Raw genomic sequence first — 18,888 nt, 5'->3', positions numbered from 1 at the left:
CAGCCTTGTGCTCAGCTTGCTGGTCCCGGTGTGCCCTGGGGTCGGCCTCGGAGGCCTCGGGAGGCGGTGTCGCTGGAGTGGGGGTCGGGGGCATGGGGGGCCATCCTGAGGCTCCTGAAGGGCCCCTGGGTCTGGCCTCCACCTGGACAGGTGGATGTGCTTCTTCTCAAGGGTCGGAGGCCCCCAGGGCTCCTTTCAGGGCTGGGGTGAGGAAGTGCTCCCTTCCCCACCTTCAAGGCCACAGCTGCAGAGCCCCATGCGGAGGCTTGGGGAGGGTCCGAAGTGTCAGCCATCTCCCTCCCTGGCTCCTGCTAGCTGAGGAATAAATGCAGAAGTCAGAAAAGGAAGCACAGAAGCCTTTATTTCTGGTACGGCTGGGTGGGGGACTGGTCTCCTCCCATCCTCTGCCGGGCTGCCTGGGGGTTGGGGGCCTGCTGGTGGGTGGGCCGGCACTGACAGGAGAGGGCCGCGTGCCCAGGCCCATCCCACAGAAAAGCCCTCCTTGGCCATGGTCGGGAGATGCAGCCAAAGGACAGTCAGGCTTCCTCCCGGTGGCGGCGTGGGCTGGGCAGGGAAGGCTTCCCGGAGGAGGCATCATTGTCCACTGAGAAGCACCGTGGGGCCTGGCCACTGCCTGTGTGTCTGCTTGGAGCTGGGCACGGCTGGGCCCTTGAAACTCTGCTGCAGCCGTGGGAGGACAGCAGGGTGAGGGGTGTGGCAGGGTGGGGGGCATGGTGGGGCAGGGAAGGTGCTGGGGGGACCACAGGCGGGACGTGCAGGGGCCCACTGGGTCACTGGTACTGGTTGGGGGAGGACAGCGTGTTGCAGCGGCTGTGCGACATGTCCTCGTACACCACACATGCCGCCGAATTCTTATTCCGCCACGAGCACAGTTTCTTTATCTGAAAGACAGAACCGCCGTCTCCAACCAGTGGCCAGCGTGGTGTCCTGGACCCCACTCCACTCCGGTCAGCTTTCTCATTTTAACACGAGACCCCCACGGGGCTCCTCTGGGCTGGCCCCCAGGTCTCCTGAGCCCCAGGGCTTCCCAGCAGAGCCTTCCCCAGACAGGGCTGGGTCGGACCCTGGGGTGCCTCTGAAGAAGGAGAGTGGAAGCGGCTTGGACCCCCCCACCAAGCCCAAGCCAAGCGGGGCCCCCACTCCAGCCCCAAACAGCAGGGACCGAGGGGAGTGGCCACGCCTAGACTCTGTGTCTGTCTGAGGCACCCTCCCCTTCCCACGGCCACACAGCACGCCGGCACACTCCAACATGCATGCACAGTCCTCAGAGATCCCCACACACAGGCTCACACCTGCACACGTGCACACGCGGGCCCAGCGCCTGGGCGCTCCCTCCTCTGCCCGCACACTCCAACCTGCACGCACAGTCCTCAGAGATCCCCCCTCAGACACTCACACCTGCACACGCGCACACGCGGGCCCAGCGCCTGGGCTGCTCCCTCCCCCTCAGGTCGCTTTGGTGCTGGTCCCCCTCCCTCCCCTCCGAGGCCACTTCCACCCTGAGAGTTCCAGAGCCTGCAGAGGAGGCGGCGGGTACGAGGGTTTTCCTCTGGGGCTTTGGCGCCCCCCACGCTGCTCTCAGGAGAGGGAACAATCTTTGGGGTGCAGGTGGCAGCTGGGGCTCACACTGACCTGTGTCCTCGCCAGCACACAGGCCACCCCCAGGCCCAGCCCGAGGAGGAAGGAGATCACTGCCAGGGCCACAGGGAGGGCAGAGGCTGCTGGCGGGTCAGGGAGGGCAGAGGCTGTCGGCGGGTCAGGGAGGGCGGAGCCTGTCGGTGGGGCAGGGAGGGCAGAGGCCCTTGGTGGGGCGTCCGAGCATCTGTGCCATCCTTGGGACTGTTCCTCTGAGAAGGAAAAAAGAAGGAAGGGATTCTCCCGGTGGAGAACCTGTTAGAGCCCCCGGGGTTTGGGGTTCGGGGCAGGGAAAGGCTGTGGAGGGGAGGAGGGGCAGCTATCTAGGAGGCTGCTGGGGGCAGTGGGCTGGGAGCTGGAACAGTTCAGGCACATGTAGGAGGGAGGGTCCCACGACAAGGGCTGGGGGAGCAGAGCCTGGCCAGCAGCTGGGGTTGGGAGGGGGGTCTGGGATGGGTACATTCCCTACCTGTCACCAGGACCAGGGTGCCGGAGCCGTAGACATTGACCTCCGTGATGGCCTGGCAGGTGTAGGTGCCAGTGTCCGACAGCTGCAGGCGGTGCATGGTGATAGTCAGGTTGTCCTGGGACCCTGAGAAGTCGATGCGGCCCCGGAACCGTCTGTCCGTAGTGGGCACCACCCCGTCCTCGTAGTAAATGATGTCTTGGGGCTGTGGCCCGAGCTGCCTCAGGTAGATCCCATGCAGGCCCCCGCTGGTGGAGCAGGTGATGTTGACAGAGGCTCCCACGGGGACAGTCGTGCAGTGGGGAGACTGCTGCACCTCTGGGGAGGACCTGGGCTGTCACCATCAGTCTGGCCAGAAGGACAGAGAATGTCCTCCCTGCAGGGGACAGTGGTGGGGATGGTGGGGCCCTGAGACAGCCCAGGGCTGACATGTCGCCAAAGACACGGTGCCTTACGGGGCATGGAGCAGATCTGGGCACCGGCTGTGGTGTTGGGGGAGGTGCTATCCTCGTGTTCCGAGACTGTGGGCTTCTTCCTCCCAAAGCAGCGGCCCTGCCTGGACAGCCCCGGCCACTCCCCACCGGGGTCCACCCTTTTTCCTTCTCTTAAATGAGTCCTCAGACACTGGAGGCCGCTCAGCACCCCACCAGCTTCCTGGGGACTGTGCTGTGGCTCAGACTGGGGGGTCTGAGCTCATGGGACAGGGAGAGCTCCGGAGCTGTGGCCATGGAGAGCCTGGGAAGCTCTTACCTTGGGCAGCCAGGGCCCCAGGCAGGCCGCGAGCCAGCGCCAGAAGCAGGGGCAGCAGCAGGAGCCTCGGAGGCCCGGCCATGTTCCCCACACCCAGCTCCAGCTCTCCCAGCAGGGCGAGTGCAGCTGAGCCTCTCTGGGTCTACAGGACCCCACAGAGAGCAGCACACAGGAGACCGCAGGCGCTCAGAGCTCAGAGAGGGCTTCCTGGAGGCGGTGCCTCAGACCAGGGTGGTGCTGTGGGCCCGGTGGGAGGGGCGGTCTCACCTACCCCTCCCCAGCACTGCTTCCCTGAGAGCTGCCCTGAGAGCAGGGCGTCCCTGTATCCCCCACTGCCCCTGCATCTCCACAGGGAGGAGGTCAAGGCCTGGGGCCGGGCAGACCAGAGGACAGAGAAGGGACTCCCTGGCTGGGGACGGGTGGCAGGGTCTGGAAGTGAGCCGCAGAGCTGGCCCCCAGCCTGCCTGGTCCTCTGGGGTACTTTCTGCTGGGACCCAATTTATGCCCAGAAATCTGGAGCCACCCATGACCCATGAGTCACCCACACAGTGCAGAGGAGCACAGGGCAGGCCAGAATTAGCACCCCCTGGTTTGGCCGTGGGGAAGGAGCCTGGGCCTGCACCCGCGCCCAACGCTGCAGCCGACCAGCTGACCGTGGCTCTGGGTTCCATGTCCTGGAGGCGGGAGGTCTGAGGTATGGTCCAGGCCTGAGGTTTCCCGACCTCCCTGGGAGGAGTGCGTCAGGCCGCAGTGCCCAGCTTCAGGGGCTGAGGGAGACCTGTGCCTGGGCTCTGACCCCAGGGTGACTGAGTCCTCTGGGAGGGGGCACTTCTCTGTCCTGAGGGCCTCCCGCCACAATGACGAAGCGTTGACGTCGGTGCCCAAAGCCAGTAGGTGCAGCACGTGAGCAGGAGTGTGTGGACACGTGTGTGTGCAGAGACGGGTGCATATGGACATGTGTGTGCAGAGACGGGTGCGTGTGGATACGTGCGTGTGCAGAGGCGGGTGCGTATGGACGTGCGTGTGCAGAGACGTGTGCGTGTGGACATGCGTGTGCAGAGACGGGTGTGTGTGGACACTTGTGTGTGCAGAGACGGGTGTGCGTGACTCCACGTGTGTGTGCAGAGATGGGTGCGTGTGGACACGCGTGTGTGCAGAGACGGGTGTGTGTGGACATGCATGTGCAGAGACGGGTGCATGTGGACATGTGTGTGTGCAGAGAAGGGTGCACGTGACTCACGCGTGTGTGCAGAGATGTGTGCCCGTGACTCACACACGGACCTGCAGCCCTGAGCTCCTTCCCCAGAAGTCCCAGCCACAGCAGCCGGTGCGGGGACACGGGTGGGGCTGTGGGGTGGTGCAGGTTTTCTGCTGGGCTGAGGGTCCTGGGGGAGCCGGTTTTCCTCCCCGAGGCTCTCCATAAATGAGAGACAGAGGGTTTGGGGGCAGAATCTTGCGCAGAGACCCTGGAGCACCCTAGCAAGGCTGTGGCTCAAGGCGGTGGGTAACAGCACTTGCCGGAGCAGCCCCTCCTCTGGCCTTTGCTCCATGCATGCATTGGGTCACCAACGTTCACCGGGCGTCTTTATGCCAGCGTCTGTGCCAGGAGCAGGGGGCAGTGTGGACCAGGAGCCCTCCCGCCTGGAGCTGACCTCAGGGAGGCCAGGTGGACAGCCAGCAGGACACAGGGTGTGGGTGTGGCCCTCAAAGGCCAACCCAGGAACGGGCCGTGGGTGAAACCAACTGGGGCCCCGGGGAACAGCATTCCACGCAGAGGGATCAGTAGGGCAGAATCCCTGAGGCCAGAGCGTGCCTGGTGTGTCTGAGGACAGCACAGGGCCGGGTGGGGTTGGGGGCTGCAGAGGGAGACACAGACTTCCACACACGGAGGGGGAAGGCAGCGTGAGGACCAGCACTAAATCCCAGTAGGGAAAACAGAAGCAGAGATAAGCCACCAGGAAAAGATGAAAATCCTCATGGACTCCAGCCCCAGGATCTCCTCCTGGGTTTCCTGCCTGGGTGCGCAGGGGACATGGCGACCGCACTACCGATTTCAAAGTGACTTTGAGGCTGGGCTCAGGGGCTCATGCCTGTAATCCCAACACTTTGGGAGGCCAGAGTGGGAGAATCGCTTGAGCCCAGGAGGTCGAGCCGTGATCGCGACCGTGTACTCCAGCCTGGGCGGCAGATTTAGACCCTATATCCAAAAAAAAAAAAAAAAGAAAAAGAAAAAAAAGAGCAAAGAAAAAAGAGAAAGAAAAACTTTGACCTGAAGACACGCCAATGCTCTTCAGCCTGTGTAGGCAGGTGTGACCCCCGTGCGGGGGTTCCTGCCGCGCGGGGGTCCCGGGCGCTGTGCCCACAGAACAGGGTCTGACCCAGCAGGGCCCCGAACCCAGCACGCGGACGGAACCTTATTTTAACCCGAGACACAAACGCGCCCCTTCTGGACCCTGGCTCCGGCCCGACCCTCAGGGCGGCCGGCTGTGCGAGGCCTCGGTCACCGGGCGCCGCTGCGTCCCTGCGGGGTCTCCACCTGGCTGGGGGCTCCCCCCTGTCTTCATCTCGAGGACGCCTTAGGGACGTTTTGGGGCTTAAAGCCACTAAAGACGTTTCTTTTAGATTTTTGTTTTCCATTTTAAAAATTGCATTTGGAGCTTCTTGGAGGTTTGTGAGTCAGTTTGTTTTCTTCATTTCAGATATTCGAGTTATGGAACTTTTTCAAAGAACTGAAGGGGGATTCCCGGTGATTTTTCCACCCCATACAGATGAAGACATCAAAGGGCTCCGCCGCAGTGACGAAGACAAAAGCATGAACAGATCTGGGTCCAAAGAGGCTCGGCAGGTGCGGTGGGCACGAGGGAGCGACCCCCGGGTGGCCGAGGGACTGAGGGACGCACGTCCAGCCCCGGAGGGCAGCGTCCACCTGACCCCCCAGCCCGAGCCGCCGCCGCCGCCTCCCAGCCCGGCCTGCGCTGCCCCCTGGCGGTGGGGCCAGGAGCCATCCCAGCCTCTAACCCCCCGACTCTACCTTGGCCCCTGGGGCTGCCGCGGAAGGGCCCCCAAAGCCTGCTCATAGCCAAGGGACAGGTATGTGGCCAAGGCCCCCTACAGCCCTGAACTGGAGTGTGTCTGAGGTTCCGGCAGGGGCCACCTCACTTGGGCGCGGAGCTCTGGGAGTGGAGAGAGCGGACCCCACACCTAGGGCCGGACTCAGCCTGGGGTGGCAGAAAGGGAGTCCGGGTCTGTGGGTTTGATGAGGGCAGAGGGAGGGGCATGGGTCCTGGTAAGTCGGGTGCTGCGGAGGTGAGGTGGTTCCATTTTGGAAACTGAGGAAGCAGAGCTTGGAAGACCTGGGGGGTGGAGGGGAAGGGTCTGCACGTGCCCAGGAGTGGGTGACACAGAGGCCCAGCCTGCCAAGCAAGCCGGTGTCTGTGCCCTCCGGGTGGGACGAGAGACCCAGGCCCCGCCACCCAAGGTCGGCACCCAGGGCTGGCTCTCCTGTGTCCTCTCTGCCTTGCAGGCGGCTATGGGTCTGCGGCATCTGGAAACAAGGGTTGGGGGGACAGCAGTTCCAGGGCTCCAAGTGGTGAGGGTTTGAACACCAGTGCCAGCGGCCTTGGGGTGGGCTCGGAGTCTGGGGTCCACAGTTCAGCGGAGGCTCTGCTCAGGCCCTGCTGGGCTCCCACTCTGAGGGCTGTGACCTTCATCTGGGGTTCTAGGAGGAAGAACTTCTTCTGCAGGGGGAGGAAGGAGGTGCCTGTGTGAGCCGCGCGCCCCCGTGCCCACAGCTCTGCCCTGGGGCGTGCGTTCACACTCACGGGCATGCGTGCACATGCACACCCCCACCCCCAGGCACACTCCCAGCCCTCGCCTGGGTTCTGAAACTGCTGGAGGTTGAACCCGCTCCCCAAGGCACCCTCAGCAAGAGGCTCCCTTGGCTCAGAAACTCCAAGTTCCGTCCCTGATGGAGACCACGCGCCCTGCCATGCTGCCCTCCAGGGAGTCCTGGGGACAGTGAGAGCTTGCAGGAAGGGCAGGGCGGGTCTGGGTGGGGAGCCTGGCTCTGTATTCTTGACCATAGCCGGCTGGGCCCCTGGCGGGGACTGGCTCTCTGGGACCGGTGCTCCCCCCACCCTCTCCTGGAGCCCCAGCAGGTGCAGGACAGTAAGGCTGACCTCAGCCTGGGGTAGCCCCACCCAAGACTCCCCACCCCGCACAAACTGGGGTGCAGGGCCTCCTACCTCCCGGCGTTGCTGGGAACAGCGGCACCTGTACCAGGCGAACATGACCAGAGCGACCAAGAGGATGAAGACAGCAGTGACCACCGCTGGCACAGGCCAGAACCCAGTGTCGGGGGCGGACTGGGGTTCTGCACCTGAAGGAGGCAGTTCAGGGGTGTACAGGTGGGCTGGGCATCCCCCACCCCCCACCTCCTCTGTGTAGCTCCCAGCCTCCTCCTCCTACACACCCCCTGGGGTGAGAATGAGCCCTGGAGGACAGCACCGCCGTTGCCCAGGAGGTACAGGGGTGGGAGGGAGCCAGGAGGAGAGGGGGCGCAGGACCAGAGGTGGAAGGAGACCCAGGGCGCAGGTGTGTCGGGGCAGCGAGGGAAACATCTACCCCTGGATGTGCCAGGTCCCAGGAGCTGCGCGCTGGCCCGGTCCTTCAGGCCTTGGGGTTCTGGGGAAGAGATGCAAGGGCAGGGGAGGGGCCTGCCCTGTCGCGGCCCACCCAGGGCCAGGTATCTGAGGAGCCCCATGCCTGAGCCCAGGAAGGGCTCACCAGATGCCCTGGGGGTGGAGAGCAAAGCGGAACCCAATTTGGGTGACCCGGGTAGGTCGGAACCGGGTGTAGTGAAGGTGGGAGGGCTGGGAGGGGCCGTGGAGGCTCCTGAGCTTTGCAGGAAAGGGAGGGGAGGGGTGGGGAGTAGGTTTGGTGACTAGAGGGGTCAGTGGCCCCGCACGGTGGGGTGGCTGCTCAGGGCCTAGGGAGCAGGTGGGAGGGGCTTGGAGGGCAGAACAGAGGGCCCGGGGGGTGCTCTGCTGGCCACCACTGCTTTCTGGTTGAACCAGATAAGTAGCTGGTGGTGACGGTTGTGGGCCCTGAGTCGGGGGAGAAGAGGCAGAGGGAGCAGTGGGCTGGGCGAGTGGGGACATGAGTGGGTGGTGATCATGCCTGTGTCAGGGGAGCTGAGGCAGAGAGTGGGGCAGCGAGCATCCCCTGAGGGCAGGAGGAGAGGGGTGGGGACAGGGAAGGGTGGGGGGTGGTCCCAGCCCTGAAGACAGGAGTGGCGAGGGCAGGTATGGTCTAGGCGCTTGTCAAGGTGGACAACATGGGAGTGGGAGGGGCGGGGCAGGACCGTGGCAGCCTGGGAGGCCCCTGTTCGTGGTCACTAAGGGTGCTGGGCGGGCGACCTTGAGCACCTCTGGGTGACCCCAGTAAAGGGAGGGCAGGTGCCTCGAAGCCAGATGCTGCGGGTCTGGAGGGCCTCTCAGAGCACAGGTATTTGGGGTGCAGTTTCCCCACATAGCTGGGGTGGGGGTGGCAGGGAGGCGGGGGGTGCCTAGGCTTCCTGGCTGCAGGGTGCAGCCCCCGCCCCTGACAGGCAGACTCGGCTCCTTTGAGGAGCAGAAGCTTTGTGTTCTGTGTTGTTTGTGGGGCTCCGGCTGCCCTCTGTGGGTCCCACCCCACTGTGGGGTCTGTGTCCCCTGAGCCTCCTGCCTGACCCCTGCCCCTCCCAAAGGGAGAACTGTCCCAGGAGGTCAAGAGGCCTCCACCCCAACTCTCCACCCGCCAACCCTGTCTCCTGGCAGCCCGGCTCATGCCTGCTCTTCCTCCTCCTCCTTCCCTCTCAGTCTCAGCCCTCCCCCTGCCCAGGCCCCCTCCCCTCCCCGTGTCCCCTCTCACTCCCCTCCCCCTTGCTTCCCCGAGCCTCCCCTCACCTGAAACCTCCAGCGTGACTTGTCTGTTATTTCTCTGGTGTCCCACGAGGTGCCACATGTACAGCCCAGCATGGGAGTCCCGGGCGCCTTTGATCACCAGCTGTGCCACGCCTCCCTGAACCTGGAGCTGCCAGCCATCCCGGGAGAAGTAGCCTGGAGCCACCTCATTGAAGATGGCACTCTCCTGCCCGTGGGCACGCAGCTTGATGTTGACATGGGAGAAGGCGTTGGAGATGTTGCAGGACATGACGGTGTTCTCGCCCCGAGACACAGAGACTACCCCCTCCGTGCAGATGGGGCTGTCCCAGCCTGTAGGGCCAGACAGGGGCACACACGGATCAGGGCTGGACCTCAGGGCATTGGCTGGCTGCTGTGCCCAGGGCCAGGGCCAGGGCAGGAGACAGGGCCTCTAAGGGACACAGTGAACTATGTATACATCCACCCGACCCAATCAGCACGTATATCTTGTGTGGGAAGAATAAAATAGCAACAAAAAAGACGGGTGGCTCTGTGTGTGTGTATGTGTGTGTGCATGCTCACACCCATGTCTGTTCCTTGGGGTGTGTCAGCTTGGACGAAGGCATTTCCTATCAACTCCCTCCCCTGTACATTTCCACTGGGGTGGGCGAAGTCAGAGCCTCAGGTGTGTGCCGGGCGGCTGCGCTGTGGCAGGAATGCTGCCGCTGACCTGCCGAATCACCCTCCTCGTGGGAAGCAGTGGCCAGGCCCCACCTCCCCCAGCTCCCTCCTGTTTCTCCAAGGCCTAGGCCAGGTGCAGGTGCTCGGCTGCGTGAGGAAGGGCAGGGCTTCTGCAGACACCCACAGGCCAGCCTCAGAGGCAAGCAGAGCAGACATGGGTTCCAGCCTGTCCTTGTGGGGCCCAGCCTGCTTGTGCCACCCCCAACATCCCCTTTCCCCTCCCCGCCACCCGCTCAGCTCCAGGTTGCTGGGCCAGCTCCATACACAGCTCCACAGTCCTGGGAGGTCAAGTCCTTGACACAAGCCGGCGTGTCAGTCTCTCTCTCCCGCCTCCTGGGTGAACCCTGCCCCATAGTGACCCATGCAGCTGCTTCCCTCAGAGGGTCTGGGGCCTTTGCCCCAGCAGCCAGCTCAAGGATGCCTGAGATTCAGGCCGTGGGGCCTGAGCATGGTACCAGCCTGAGGTCTTGGTGCTGCTACTGTCCCTGCTGCGTCAGCGTCCACCAGTGACTGGACACGGACGGATGGACGGACAGACGGACGGCAGGGTGAGCTCTCGGGGAGCACAGAGCATGCTGGTTGGAGCCGCCATTTGGCCACATTTCACCAGATACAAAACCACATGGTGGGTGCCATGTGCTGGCAAGTGCCAGGGGCCTTGGTGCCCATGGGAGGAGGTGGGCTTCAGGGGCACCTGGCCTTCGGGCTGGACTGAGTTTCCTCTGACGAGCAGGCTGGCTGCCTGCCTGGACGCCCTGAGTGTTCAGGGACCGCAGGGCCTCTAAGGCCACTGCACAAATTCACACCGTCCCGAGGGCAGCGGGCGGCTGTCCAGGGGGTGCCCCAGCCCAGTTACACTTTGGAACCACTGTTGTGGGGTGGGGGCAGAATCTCCCGAAACCAGGGTTCTTCCACCTGGGATTCTTCCCTTTCAGTTTTGTTTTGTTTTTTTGTTCGTTCTTAGGATTCTGACTGAACTGCTTTGGGATGTGGTTTGGGATGTGGCTGAGCTCTGACATCTTTTAAAAGCCCCTCGGGTGGCTCAGTGGCTCACGCCTGTAATCCCAGCACTTTGGGAGGCCGAGGTGGGAGGATCACTTGAGCCCAGGAGTTTGAGACCAGCCTGAGCAACATGGCAAAACCCCATCTCTACAAAAAATACACAATTTAGCCAGGTATGGTGTGCATGCCTGTAGTCCCAGCTACTCAGGAGGCTGAGGTGGGAGGATCACCTGAGCCCAGGAGGTCGAGGCTGCGGTGAGCTGTGATTGTACCACTGCACTCCAGCCTGGGCGTCCAGCCTGGGCGATAGAGGTAGACCCTGTCTCAAAAAAAAAAAAGAAAAGAAAAGAAAAGCCCCTCAGGTCACTTTGCTGCACAGGTTGGGGATCTAGAGAGCTGGGGAGGATCTCACTGGGGGACCCTGTTCAAATGCAGATCCACTCCTGGCAGGCCTGAGGTGTGCCTGACTAAGGAGGCCCCAGGTCAGGGCTGCTGTCTGTTCCCAGCCATGGCACAGGTCGTAACTGACCCAGACCCCCTCCCTTGGAAACTGGTCGTGATCTTGGTCCTTCCCCACAATTGCTCTGACAGTGACCACCAGGTACCACAGCGGGCACCACCGCCCTCCATCCATGGCGGGACACGGCCCACTCACCACCGCCCTCCATCCACGGCGGGACACGGCCCGCTCACCACCGCCCTCCATCCACGGCGGGACACGGCCCGCTCACTACTGCCTGAGGCAGCCCAGCTCCACATGGTCAGGCCCTGGGTCTGCAGAGTCAGTCATTATCGGGGGCCTGGTGGCACCTGGACCCAACCTCAGTCCACCCCTCCCACCCCTGTCATGCCCCCCACCAGGCCCCCCTTTCCCCAGCAGAGAGGCGGGGCCCCGAGACCTACCTTCATTCTGAGCACTCAAGGAGGCAGCCAGGAACAGGAGGGTCCCAAGGGCCCGGGAAATGGGGCCAGGGAATGCCAGGGGGCAGGTCTGCATGGCTGGTGGGACTTGGGCCCCTGGTCCTTGTCACTGGCTCTTGAAACACTCCCTGGAGGAAGGAAAGCCCATGGGTCAGAGCCCCCTGCAGCTGCCGAAGGGGACAGCGGGAGCGGCCGTCACCTGGCGGGGGCTGGGAGGCTGGGGGTCCCCGAGCTCTTCCCCGACCTGCTCTGGATGCCAGAGCCCCTGCCCTCCTTCCCTTCCCTGTGCCTGTAGAGGGTGTGCAATGCTGGCCTCACGAAACAAAGAAGACAGCAGGGGCGGGAGACAGAGTTGCCCGCAGCACAGCGGGGACCCCATCTGCCTTGCGGGTCAGCCCTTTTGTTTTACAATAAATTACTCGTAACTGTGCCTGAGCGTGTTTCCTATAGAAGTGGGTCGGGACAGGTGGAATCGTTGGTAGCCGTGTCTGACCTAACACTATACTAAGACCAGCCTCCAGCCCCAGCCCCTCACCAACGCTAAGCATGAAACCAATTTTCCGTCTACTTAGGAGCATGTGTTTGATATCACTGCACACCCAGGGCACAGAGCTTCGGCATTACAATTCTAGGAGCGTGTCTGTCTCCTCGTGGGTCCTGTCCATACCTCCAGTCACTCACAGAGACCCTCACGTGACCAGCACCCACGGTCCGACTCCCCCAGCCAAGCCCGGCGCTGACCACAACCTGCAGCCAGCGGCCCCCCCCAGCCCGTCCACCGGCCCCCCCACCCTGCCCGTCCACAGGCCTTCCCAACCCTGCCCGTCCACAGACCTTCCCAACCCTGCCCGTCCATCGGCCTCCCCGGCCTGTCCATCGGCCTCCCCGGCCCGTCCACCGGCCCCCCACACCCAGCCCGTCCACCGGCCCCCCACACCCAGCCCGTCCACCGGCCTCCCCAGCCTGTCCATCGGCCTCCCCGGCCTGTCCACCAGCCCCCTCACCACCCTGCCCGTCCACTGGCCCCCCTCCCGGGGCAGCACTCAGTTGCGTTCCTTTCGAATCCATCGTTTACGCCTCTGTGTGTTCCTAACGCGCAAGTCAGCTTTACCTCTGCTGCTCTCACTGGCAAGGCAGGCTGCTGGGCAGCTTCCAGCAGGCGAGCCTCCTTGTGCCATCTTGTCTCAGGCCTGCAAACGCTAGGGGCCCCCTAGCTGTGTGGCTCCTCTCCCGCCAGGCAGAGGCGGCTCCAGGGCACACACGCACGGTGCTGGGGGAGGGGCCCGACAGGCAGTGATGAGCCTCTCACAGGCCCCAGCGAGGTCGCCGCTTCTGTGCTTCCCACGGGGTCCCCACTCATGCCCTGCATACAGGAGGTGCTGGATCCGTGTGGATCTGGATCCCCTGAGAGTGGCTGGGGGATGAGGGTCCCTGTGTGGAAGCTCCACAAAGCCCCACCTGCCTCCACGCAGGAGCGCAGCCTTGCACAGGAGACTACCCTAACCTAACCCCAACCCCAACCCTAACTCAGTCAGTCTCGCCGGTGGGGTCTGGGCCAATGCCTGGGCTGGTCAAAGGTCAGGCCCTCACCTGGACCAGATGACGTACTTTTGCATTAACCTGTTGACGTTCCTGCTGGACTTTGAAAGGGACCAGGGAAGGGAAAGTGAGGGGAGGCGGCCTGGGTCTGTTCCAGGTGGGGCAGCGGGTAAGGCCCAGCAGGAGCCCTGGCAGGACACGCCTTTCAGCCGAGAGAACTCCGCCTTCGAAGGAGGCTGGGGCAAGGGTTCCTGGCCAGGCTGCCCTGCCTCTCGGGTGCCTGCACCCTTGCTAGGAAAAGTCCCTAGGTAGGGCGGCAACTCCAGCCCTGCCTCTCCCAGCTCCCAGTGCAGCCCACACACTGGAGTGCAGATGACCTGCAGGGAACTCCCATGAGGGAACTCTGTAAAGTGACCTTCAGACGTGCTATTTATAGATGTCTATAGATTTATAGATGTGTGTTTCTCCAAACAAGTAAACCACCAGAAAGTGTCACAGCAGGACACGTCACCAACCCCGGGGACCCCATGTTACCAGGGGTCCTCCTGGAGCCTGGAGTCTGGGCCTGCTGAGGACCTGGCTTGCAGACGGGCTCCGGCCTTCTTGTCCCATTGCCCGAAGCGCTCCAACCCCCTGTGAACATGCCTCTAGTCATCCCTGGGCCCTGCACAGCCACAGGCAGCCACCTGGTCATTCCCATACTCTCACCATGGTCCTGCCTCCACGTGGAAGACCCTGCCAGCCGCAGAGTGCAGGTCTGGGGACACTGTCACTGCTGGGAGGCACGTCACCAACCCCGAGGTGCTGCTGAGGCTCAGGGATGGTCCCACATTGGCGTAGGCTGCGGGTGCCGTGTCCTGAGGTCTGGGTTCCCCACTCCAGGCAGCCGCTATGCTCAGTACAAGTCCAGTCCCTTCTGTTGGAAACCCCACCCCATCCTGTCAGGGCTGGGTGCAAGGGGAAGGAACCCACACCTGAGACCTTTTGTGGCCCCTCACTAACACCCCCTTTCCTGCTGTGACCCCTCAGGGCTGCTCAGATGGGCTTGGAGACAGGCTCGGGCCCCATCTCCCATCATACATCCAGCATTCTGGATTAGCTGGAAGTCCGACGGGGTCTCCCTGGGTTAAAATCAAGGGGTGGGCCAGGGTGGTCCCTTCTGGAGGCTCCAGGCGGAATCTGTCCCTCTCCATCTCCAGCGTCTAGAGGCATCCGCATCCCTCGGCTCATGGCCCCTCCGCCATCTCCCCACCACCGCCTCCCAGCTGCTTCCCTCGTCTCCCTGACTCCCCCTCCTCTCTCCCTCTCCTGGAGACCCTGTGATGGCATCAAGGGCCCCCCTGGGTGACCCAGGACACATGCCCCAGCTCAGCACCCGAGGCTTCATCCCATCTGCACAGTCTCTTTGCCATGTCAGGTTCTGGGATGAGGACGTGACATCTTTGGGGACTGGTAGCCGACCACAGAACCCCCACCCCCAGTGCGGTGGGAGACCCAGGCCACCTGCAGACCCCTGCATGGAGGTGAGATTCACACAAGGAGACCCCAGGGGGCCTGGATCCGGCTCCCCTCACCCCATGCTCCACGATGCCAGCTCAGCCACCCACCTTGGAACCGTGCAGATGGACAGCAGGGAGGGTCGGGGCTGCTGAGGACTCCCCCACTGCTCTCCGCACCACCCCACCAACCGTGTCCGGGAGGGGATGCCCTGCTGCTCTCCCCAGGCTGCTCTGGGGAGTCCTGCCCTCACCTGGAGCCTGGAGGCCATCTGAGTGTTTCACAAATGCTTCCAGGGACTGCCCCTGCCATGTGTTAGGGGTGGGAACTCTGGGCACACAGCCAAAGGTCACAGATCCCCAGAGAGCCCCGAGAGCGCTGCGTCCACCCCACCTGCCCACCCAGGTGCTGGCTCTGCCACCCATCTGTGTCCTGAGTCAGCCCTGACTCGGCAGAGAGCTGCACCCTGAGCCAGACCTCAGCAGCTGGGTCCTGGAGGCCCCCAAGGGCCAGCTGCACACACCTGGCTTCATGCCAAGCTCCTCCCGCCTGGCAGTGGCTGCATCTGCCTCCCCCCCTTCCTGAGTGTCCCAAGTCCGCCTGCTCTGCATTCCATGGGGCCAGCAGCGCTGTGGAGCCTCTGCTCTCGGGGGCTACAGCTGCTCCTAGATGCCTCTGCCGCGGAGGGTGGACCCTGCAGTGCCAGCTCCCAGCCTCCATGCCCGATTGCTTCCTGAAGACCTGGGGCCCTGGGCTGCAGTGGTTGGGGAGAGGGGGGTGGGAGTGAGAAGCTGGCACTGTCCGTCTTTCTGGCCTTATCCTCTCCATGGTCTCAGCCCCTGGCGGCCTGGACTGCACCGTTCCGGAGATGCTGCCTCCCCACCAAGTCCCTTTAGCCCAACTGTGGTGGCGGCCGCTGCTTCTCACACGCGGGTCCTCTCACTGCCTCTCCCCAGTCCTCCCTTCCTCCCAGCACCTTCACCAGCTCCCCACTGAGTGCCCTCCAATGTTGGCGGCCCTGACCCTTGTCCAGCCAGGGGTGAAGGGCTGCAAGGGCTTTGCTGGAGGGTACTAGGAGCAGGTGGCGGTGCCCTTCCTGTCGGTCCACACCCGGCAGGTGGCGGGAAAGATGTGGAATGAGTCAGCCGTGGAGGGGAGCCCTGGGCCTGGAAGACCCCTGTCTTTGGCTTGAGAATGACTTTGAAGGGCTCAGGGGGTAGGGAGCTGGGGGGAGACCGGGAGGAGAGCAGCAGGTCTGGCTCTACCCCGAGGCTTCAGGCTGCGGACCATGCGTGGCCCCAGCTCTGTCTGGGCAGCAGGTGTCAGCGACTTTGGGTTGCTGTGGGAATTTGCTCCGTTTATTAGAAGAAAACGCACCCTGGCGACACAGGCCCCTCTCAGGTCACCAGGCACATCTGGTCACATCTGAGTCTCAGATAAACAACCAATGATGTCCTGGTGAAAGCTTGTCCCGTGGGACACTCGGGACACACTTATATTAAAACACGATTAATGATCTCAAACTCAGATGTTACTGGGTATCCTGCGTTTTTGTTGGCAGCTCTGCCACTCTGCCCGTCTGCCTGAGTCCTCTCCTGCCATCCTCCTGACCAGAGGCGTGGGCTTGAGTTGAATGCCGTGCAGTGGCTAAAAATCAGAGAGAGGGCAGGCGGCAGGGTGCAGCCCCAGGGAAAGTGGCCAGGTGGGCGGTGACTGGCCGGGCAGCTCCGTGTGTGGCACAGGGAGACCAGGCACAGGGAGACGAGGCGCACGGAGCCTCAAAACTTCTAGAGTGGGCTGGGCGCAGTGGCGCACGCCTGCAATCCCAGCACTTTGGGAGACTGAGGCAGGTGGATCACCTGAGGTCGGGAGTTTGAGACCAGTCTGAACAACGTGGTGAAACCCCATCTCTACTAAAAATACAAAAAAAATAGCTGGGCATGGTGGTGCATGCCTGTAATCCCAGCTACTTGGGAGGCTGAGGCAGGAGAATCGCTTGAACCAGGGAGGTGGAGGTTGCAGTGAGCCAAGATCTCGCCACTACATTCCAGCCTGGGCAACAAGAGCGAAACTCCGTCTCAAACCAAACAAAACAAAAAACAAACTTCTAGAGCGGGAAAAGATGGAGGCGGCAATCAGATTTCTCTCAAACCACGAACACAGGGGTCGGTATCTGAGGAGCTGGCACCAGACACGGCAGGGTCTGAGTGCTCCCGGACAAGCGATGACGCACAGGCTTGGAGCCGTGCCAGTGACATGCCTAGGAAAGTTCATGCACCGCCCAGCACGCCTGTGCGCACCTATTCCTGCTCCCTGGCGCCCCGGGCGCCTGCCTGTCCCGGCTTCCATGGGTGCTGGGTGTGTGGAAGCTCCGGCCCCCTCGGGCTGGGGTCATTGGGGTCCTCCTGTGTGGTCAGTGGACTCTGTACCCCCACAGCACCTGAGGAGTGGCTGACACTGCTTTCCCAGCTGCTGCAGGGGCTCAGGGAACACAGGTGACCCCACGTCTCTACCGAGAATGAGCACACCAACACCTCTCAGAAGACAGCTGCAGCCTGCAGAGGCCATGGACCCCACCCAGGCCCACGGTGTGGACGGCTCTGCCCTGGTCTCTCCTGAGCCAGGGCCAGAGGGGACCCCAGGTGAGCAGCAAAGCCCCCCAGGCCTGGGGCTAGACCGGGCTAACCCTTCCTGCTCAGCACCTGTTCACCTGTCCCCTCTGCTGGTGGCCTCCTGTCCTCCCGCTCTGGGCTCAGCAGCAGCCCCGTGGAGAGGCCCTGCCACCACCCCCGCCCTGCTGGAGACAGGCCTCCTACGCGGGCTCCTGCAGCCGGTCGCCCTGGGCCTCCTAGAAGCCGGGGATCCTCTGCTGACCACGGCCAGAAAACGTGCTTCTCAAGCTGCAGGTGATTAACCAGTAGTGGGCAAGGAACTGAATGTGGTGATTACTGCGGAGTCAGCAAAACCAGCGTGAGAACGGGCAGCTGAGGGCCTGCCCGGGTGAGGGAAGCCTCACGGTTCCTGTTTCATGAGTTTGCTGTGAGTGCACACGAGGCTGTGGCTGTGGAGTGTGCAACAGTCCACGCGTGCCTGAGTGTGCTCATGTGCGTGTGTGTCCACCAGCTTGTGTGCACGCATGTGAGCGAGTGCGTTTTGCTCCCAGCTGGGTCTCAGCGACGGCGCAGGGAACCCCGGGTGAGGCCGAGGACCGGGAAGGGAGGAGGGGGCTCCGACCCATCGGACTTAGGGGAGCCCCGGGCCCGAGACGCCGCCTCTGTCCCTTCAAGAGTCGAGCCTGGCGCACAGGGCAGGGACGCGGGTCCCCACACCGGCCGGCAGCTCGTTCCCGCCCATACTCGGGTACGCCCGCTGCTACCCCGCCCGCCTGGCCTGCGACGCACGTTCAGGGCCAGCGGGGGGTGACGGTCCCAGAGGCAGAGGCGCCGCAGCCCCAGAGTCCCCATCCCTGCGCGGACCGGCAACCCCAGTGCACCAAGAGGCCCTAACACCGAGCCCTCAGCACCGAGTCCCCAGCACCGAGCCCTCAGCACCGAGTCCCCAGCACCGAGTCCCCAGCACCGAGCCCGCCCCTCTGGTTCCCCCGCCCGCCCCTCTCCGCGCCTCACCGGGTCCGCTCCTGGACGCGCTCCTCTGGGATGCAGCTTCTCCGCGCCCCGGAGCCCCAGGAAAATGAAAGACACGGGAGGGAGGGGCCAGGGAGGAGGCGGCGGACCCGCGCGGGACCCACCTCCCAGATGAGGAAGGAGCTGGATTTACGGGAAGCCGCCAAGTTTCGGGAACCACCCGCGTTCACAACAAGCGTGACGGTGAATTTATTATTTTCACGGGAGGCACCGCACCCGCGGTTCACGCTAAAGGAAGCAGGAAAGCCGCCGGGAGAATTTTTCCAGGAGAGTTCGTGCCTGGGCGGGTCCAGCTCGCGTGCGGCGCGCGTTCCCCGCGGGGCTGTTTGGCTCCGCTCCTGGAGGCCTCGAGTCTGTGCACGGGGCGAGCTGGGCGGGCCGAGGGGGCCGCTGCGGGGCTGCGGGGCTGCGGGGCTGCGGGGCTGCGGGGCTGCGGGGCCGCGGGGAGGGAGGGCGGGGGGCGGCCCCCAGATGGCTGGGAGTGCGCGGGCAGAGTGAGCTGGACAGCCGGAGGGTCAGAGGCCCTTTCATAAAAGCGCGCAGAGCAGACGAGTGATTCCCCCCAGCTCCCCGGCAGAGGGTCCTGCACCTGCGGCCTGGGCCTTCAGGCGTCCTGCGGCCCCTGCGGAGGTGCTGGCCTGGCCAGCCCGGGAGGAGGGTCCCAGCCTGTTGGGGCAGGACATTGGGGTGCGGGTAGAAGGCTCCAAGACGCATCCGGGCCGGGAACCCACAGACATCCCAGGTGGGCAGGAGGTGGCTCGAGGAGACC

The 18,888-nt window shown here is 63.7% G+C and overlaps 2 protein-coding genes across 3 annotated transcripts; both read right to left on the bottom strand.

Moving 5' to 3' along the window:
- Positions 1-336: 336 nt before the first annotated feature.
- Positions 337-5,387, bottom strand: CD7 (CD7 molecule). The gene is made up of 4 exons (XM_004040754.5): positions 2,873-5,387; positions 2,126-2,440; positions 1,654-1,868; positions 337-902 (listed from the first exon to the last, which is right to left on the bottom strand). Exons 1-4 carry the CDS (start codon positions 2,952-2,954, stop codon positions 792-794), a joined length of 723 nt encoding a protein of 240 aa, XP_004040802.4. The 5' UTR covers positions 2,955-5,387; the 3' UTR covers positions 337-791.
- A 143-nt stretch (positions 5,388-5,530) lies between these two features.
- SECTM1 (secreted and transmembrane 1) lies at positions 5,531-18,395 on the bottom strand. 2 transcript variants are annotated; one of them, XM_063705991.1, is made up of 5 exons: positions 18,224-18,395; positions 11,422-11,567; positions 8,818-9,126; positions 7,117-7,250; positions 5,531-6,609 (listed from the first exon to the last, which is right to left on the bottom strand). In XM_063705991.1, exons 2-5 carry the CDS (start codon positions 11,513-11,515, stop codon positions 6,400-6,402), a joined length of 747 nt encoding a protein of 248 aa, XP_063562061.1. In that variant the 5' UTR covers positions 11,516-11,567; positions 18,224-18,395; the 3' UTR covers positions 5,531-6,399. The 2 variants fall into 2 exon arrangements, with proteins under 2 accessions (XP_063562061.1, XP_004040803.2); XM_004040755.5 differs by having other exon boundaries at positions 18,102-18,380.
- Between the last annotated feature and the right edge of the window lie 493 nt (positions 18,396-18,888).

The sequence above is a fragment of the Gorilla gorilla genome, chromosome 4, assembly GCF_029281585.2.
Source record: "Gorilla gorilla gorilla isolate KB3781 chromosome 4, NHGRI_mGorGor1-v2.1_pri, whole genome shotgun sequence".
Lineage (NCBI taxonomy): Eukaryota > Metazoa > Chordata > Mammalia > Primates > Hominidae > Gorilla > Gorilla gorilla.
The sequence above is the reverse complement of the archived record's forward strand: the minus strand, read 5'-3'. Positions and strand labels throughout refer to the sequence as shown.

Coding starts and splice junctions, on each gene's coding strand:
- SECTM1 (XM_063705991.1), bottom strand. CDS start 11,515: ATGCAGACCTGCCCCCTGGCATTCCCTGGCCCCATTTCCCGGGCCCTT. Junction 9,127..11,421: donor CTTGAGTGCTCAGAATGAAG/GTAGGTCTCGGG, acceptor CTGGCCCTACAG/GCTGGGACAGCCCCATCTGC. Junction 6,610..7,116: donor GTTCCCAGCAACGCCGGGAG/GTAGGAGGCCCT, acceptor CTCCCCCTGCAG/AAGAAGTTCTTCCTCCTAGA.
- CD7 (XM_004040754.5), bottom strand. CDS start 2,954: ATGGCCGGGCCTCCGAGGCTCCTGCTGCTGCCCCTGCTTCTGGCGCTG. Junction 1,869..2,125: donor CACCCTGGTCCTGGTGACAG/GTAGGGAATGTA, acceptor TTTCCTTCTCAG/AGGAACAGTCCCAAGGATGG. Junction 903..1,653: donor GTGTGCTGGCGAGGACACAG/GTCAGTGTGAGC, acceptor TCTGTCTTTCAG/ATAAAGAAACTGTGCTCGTG.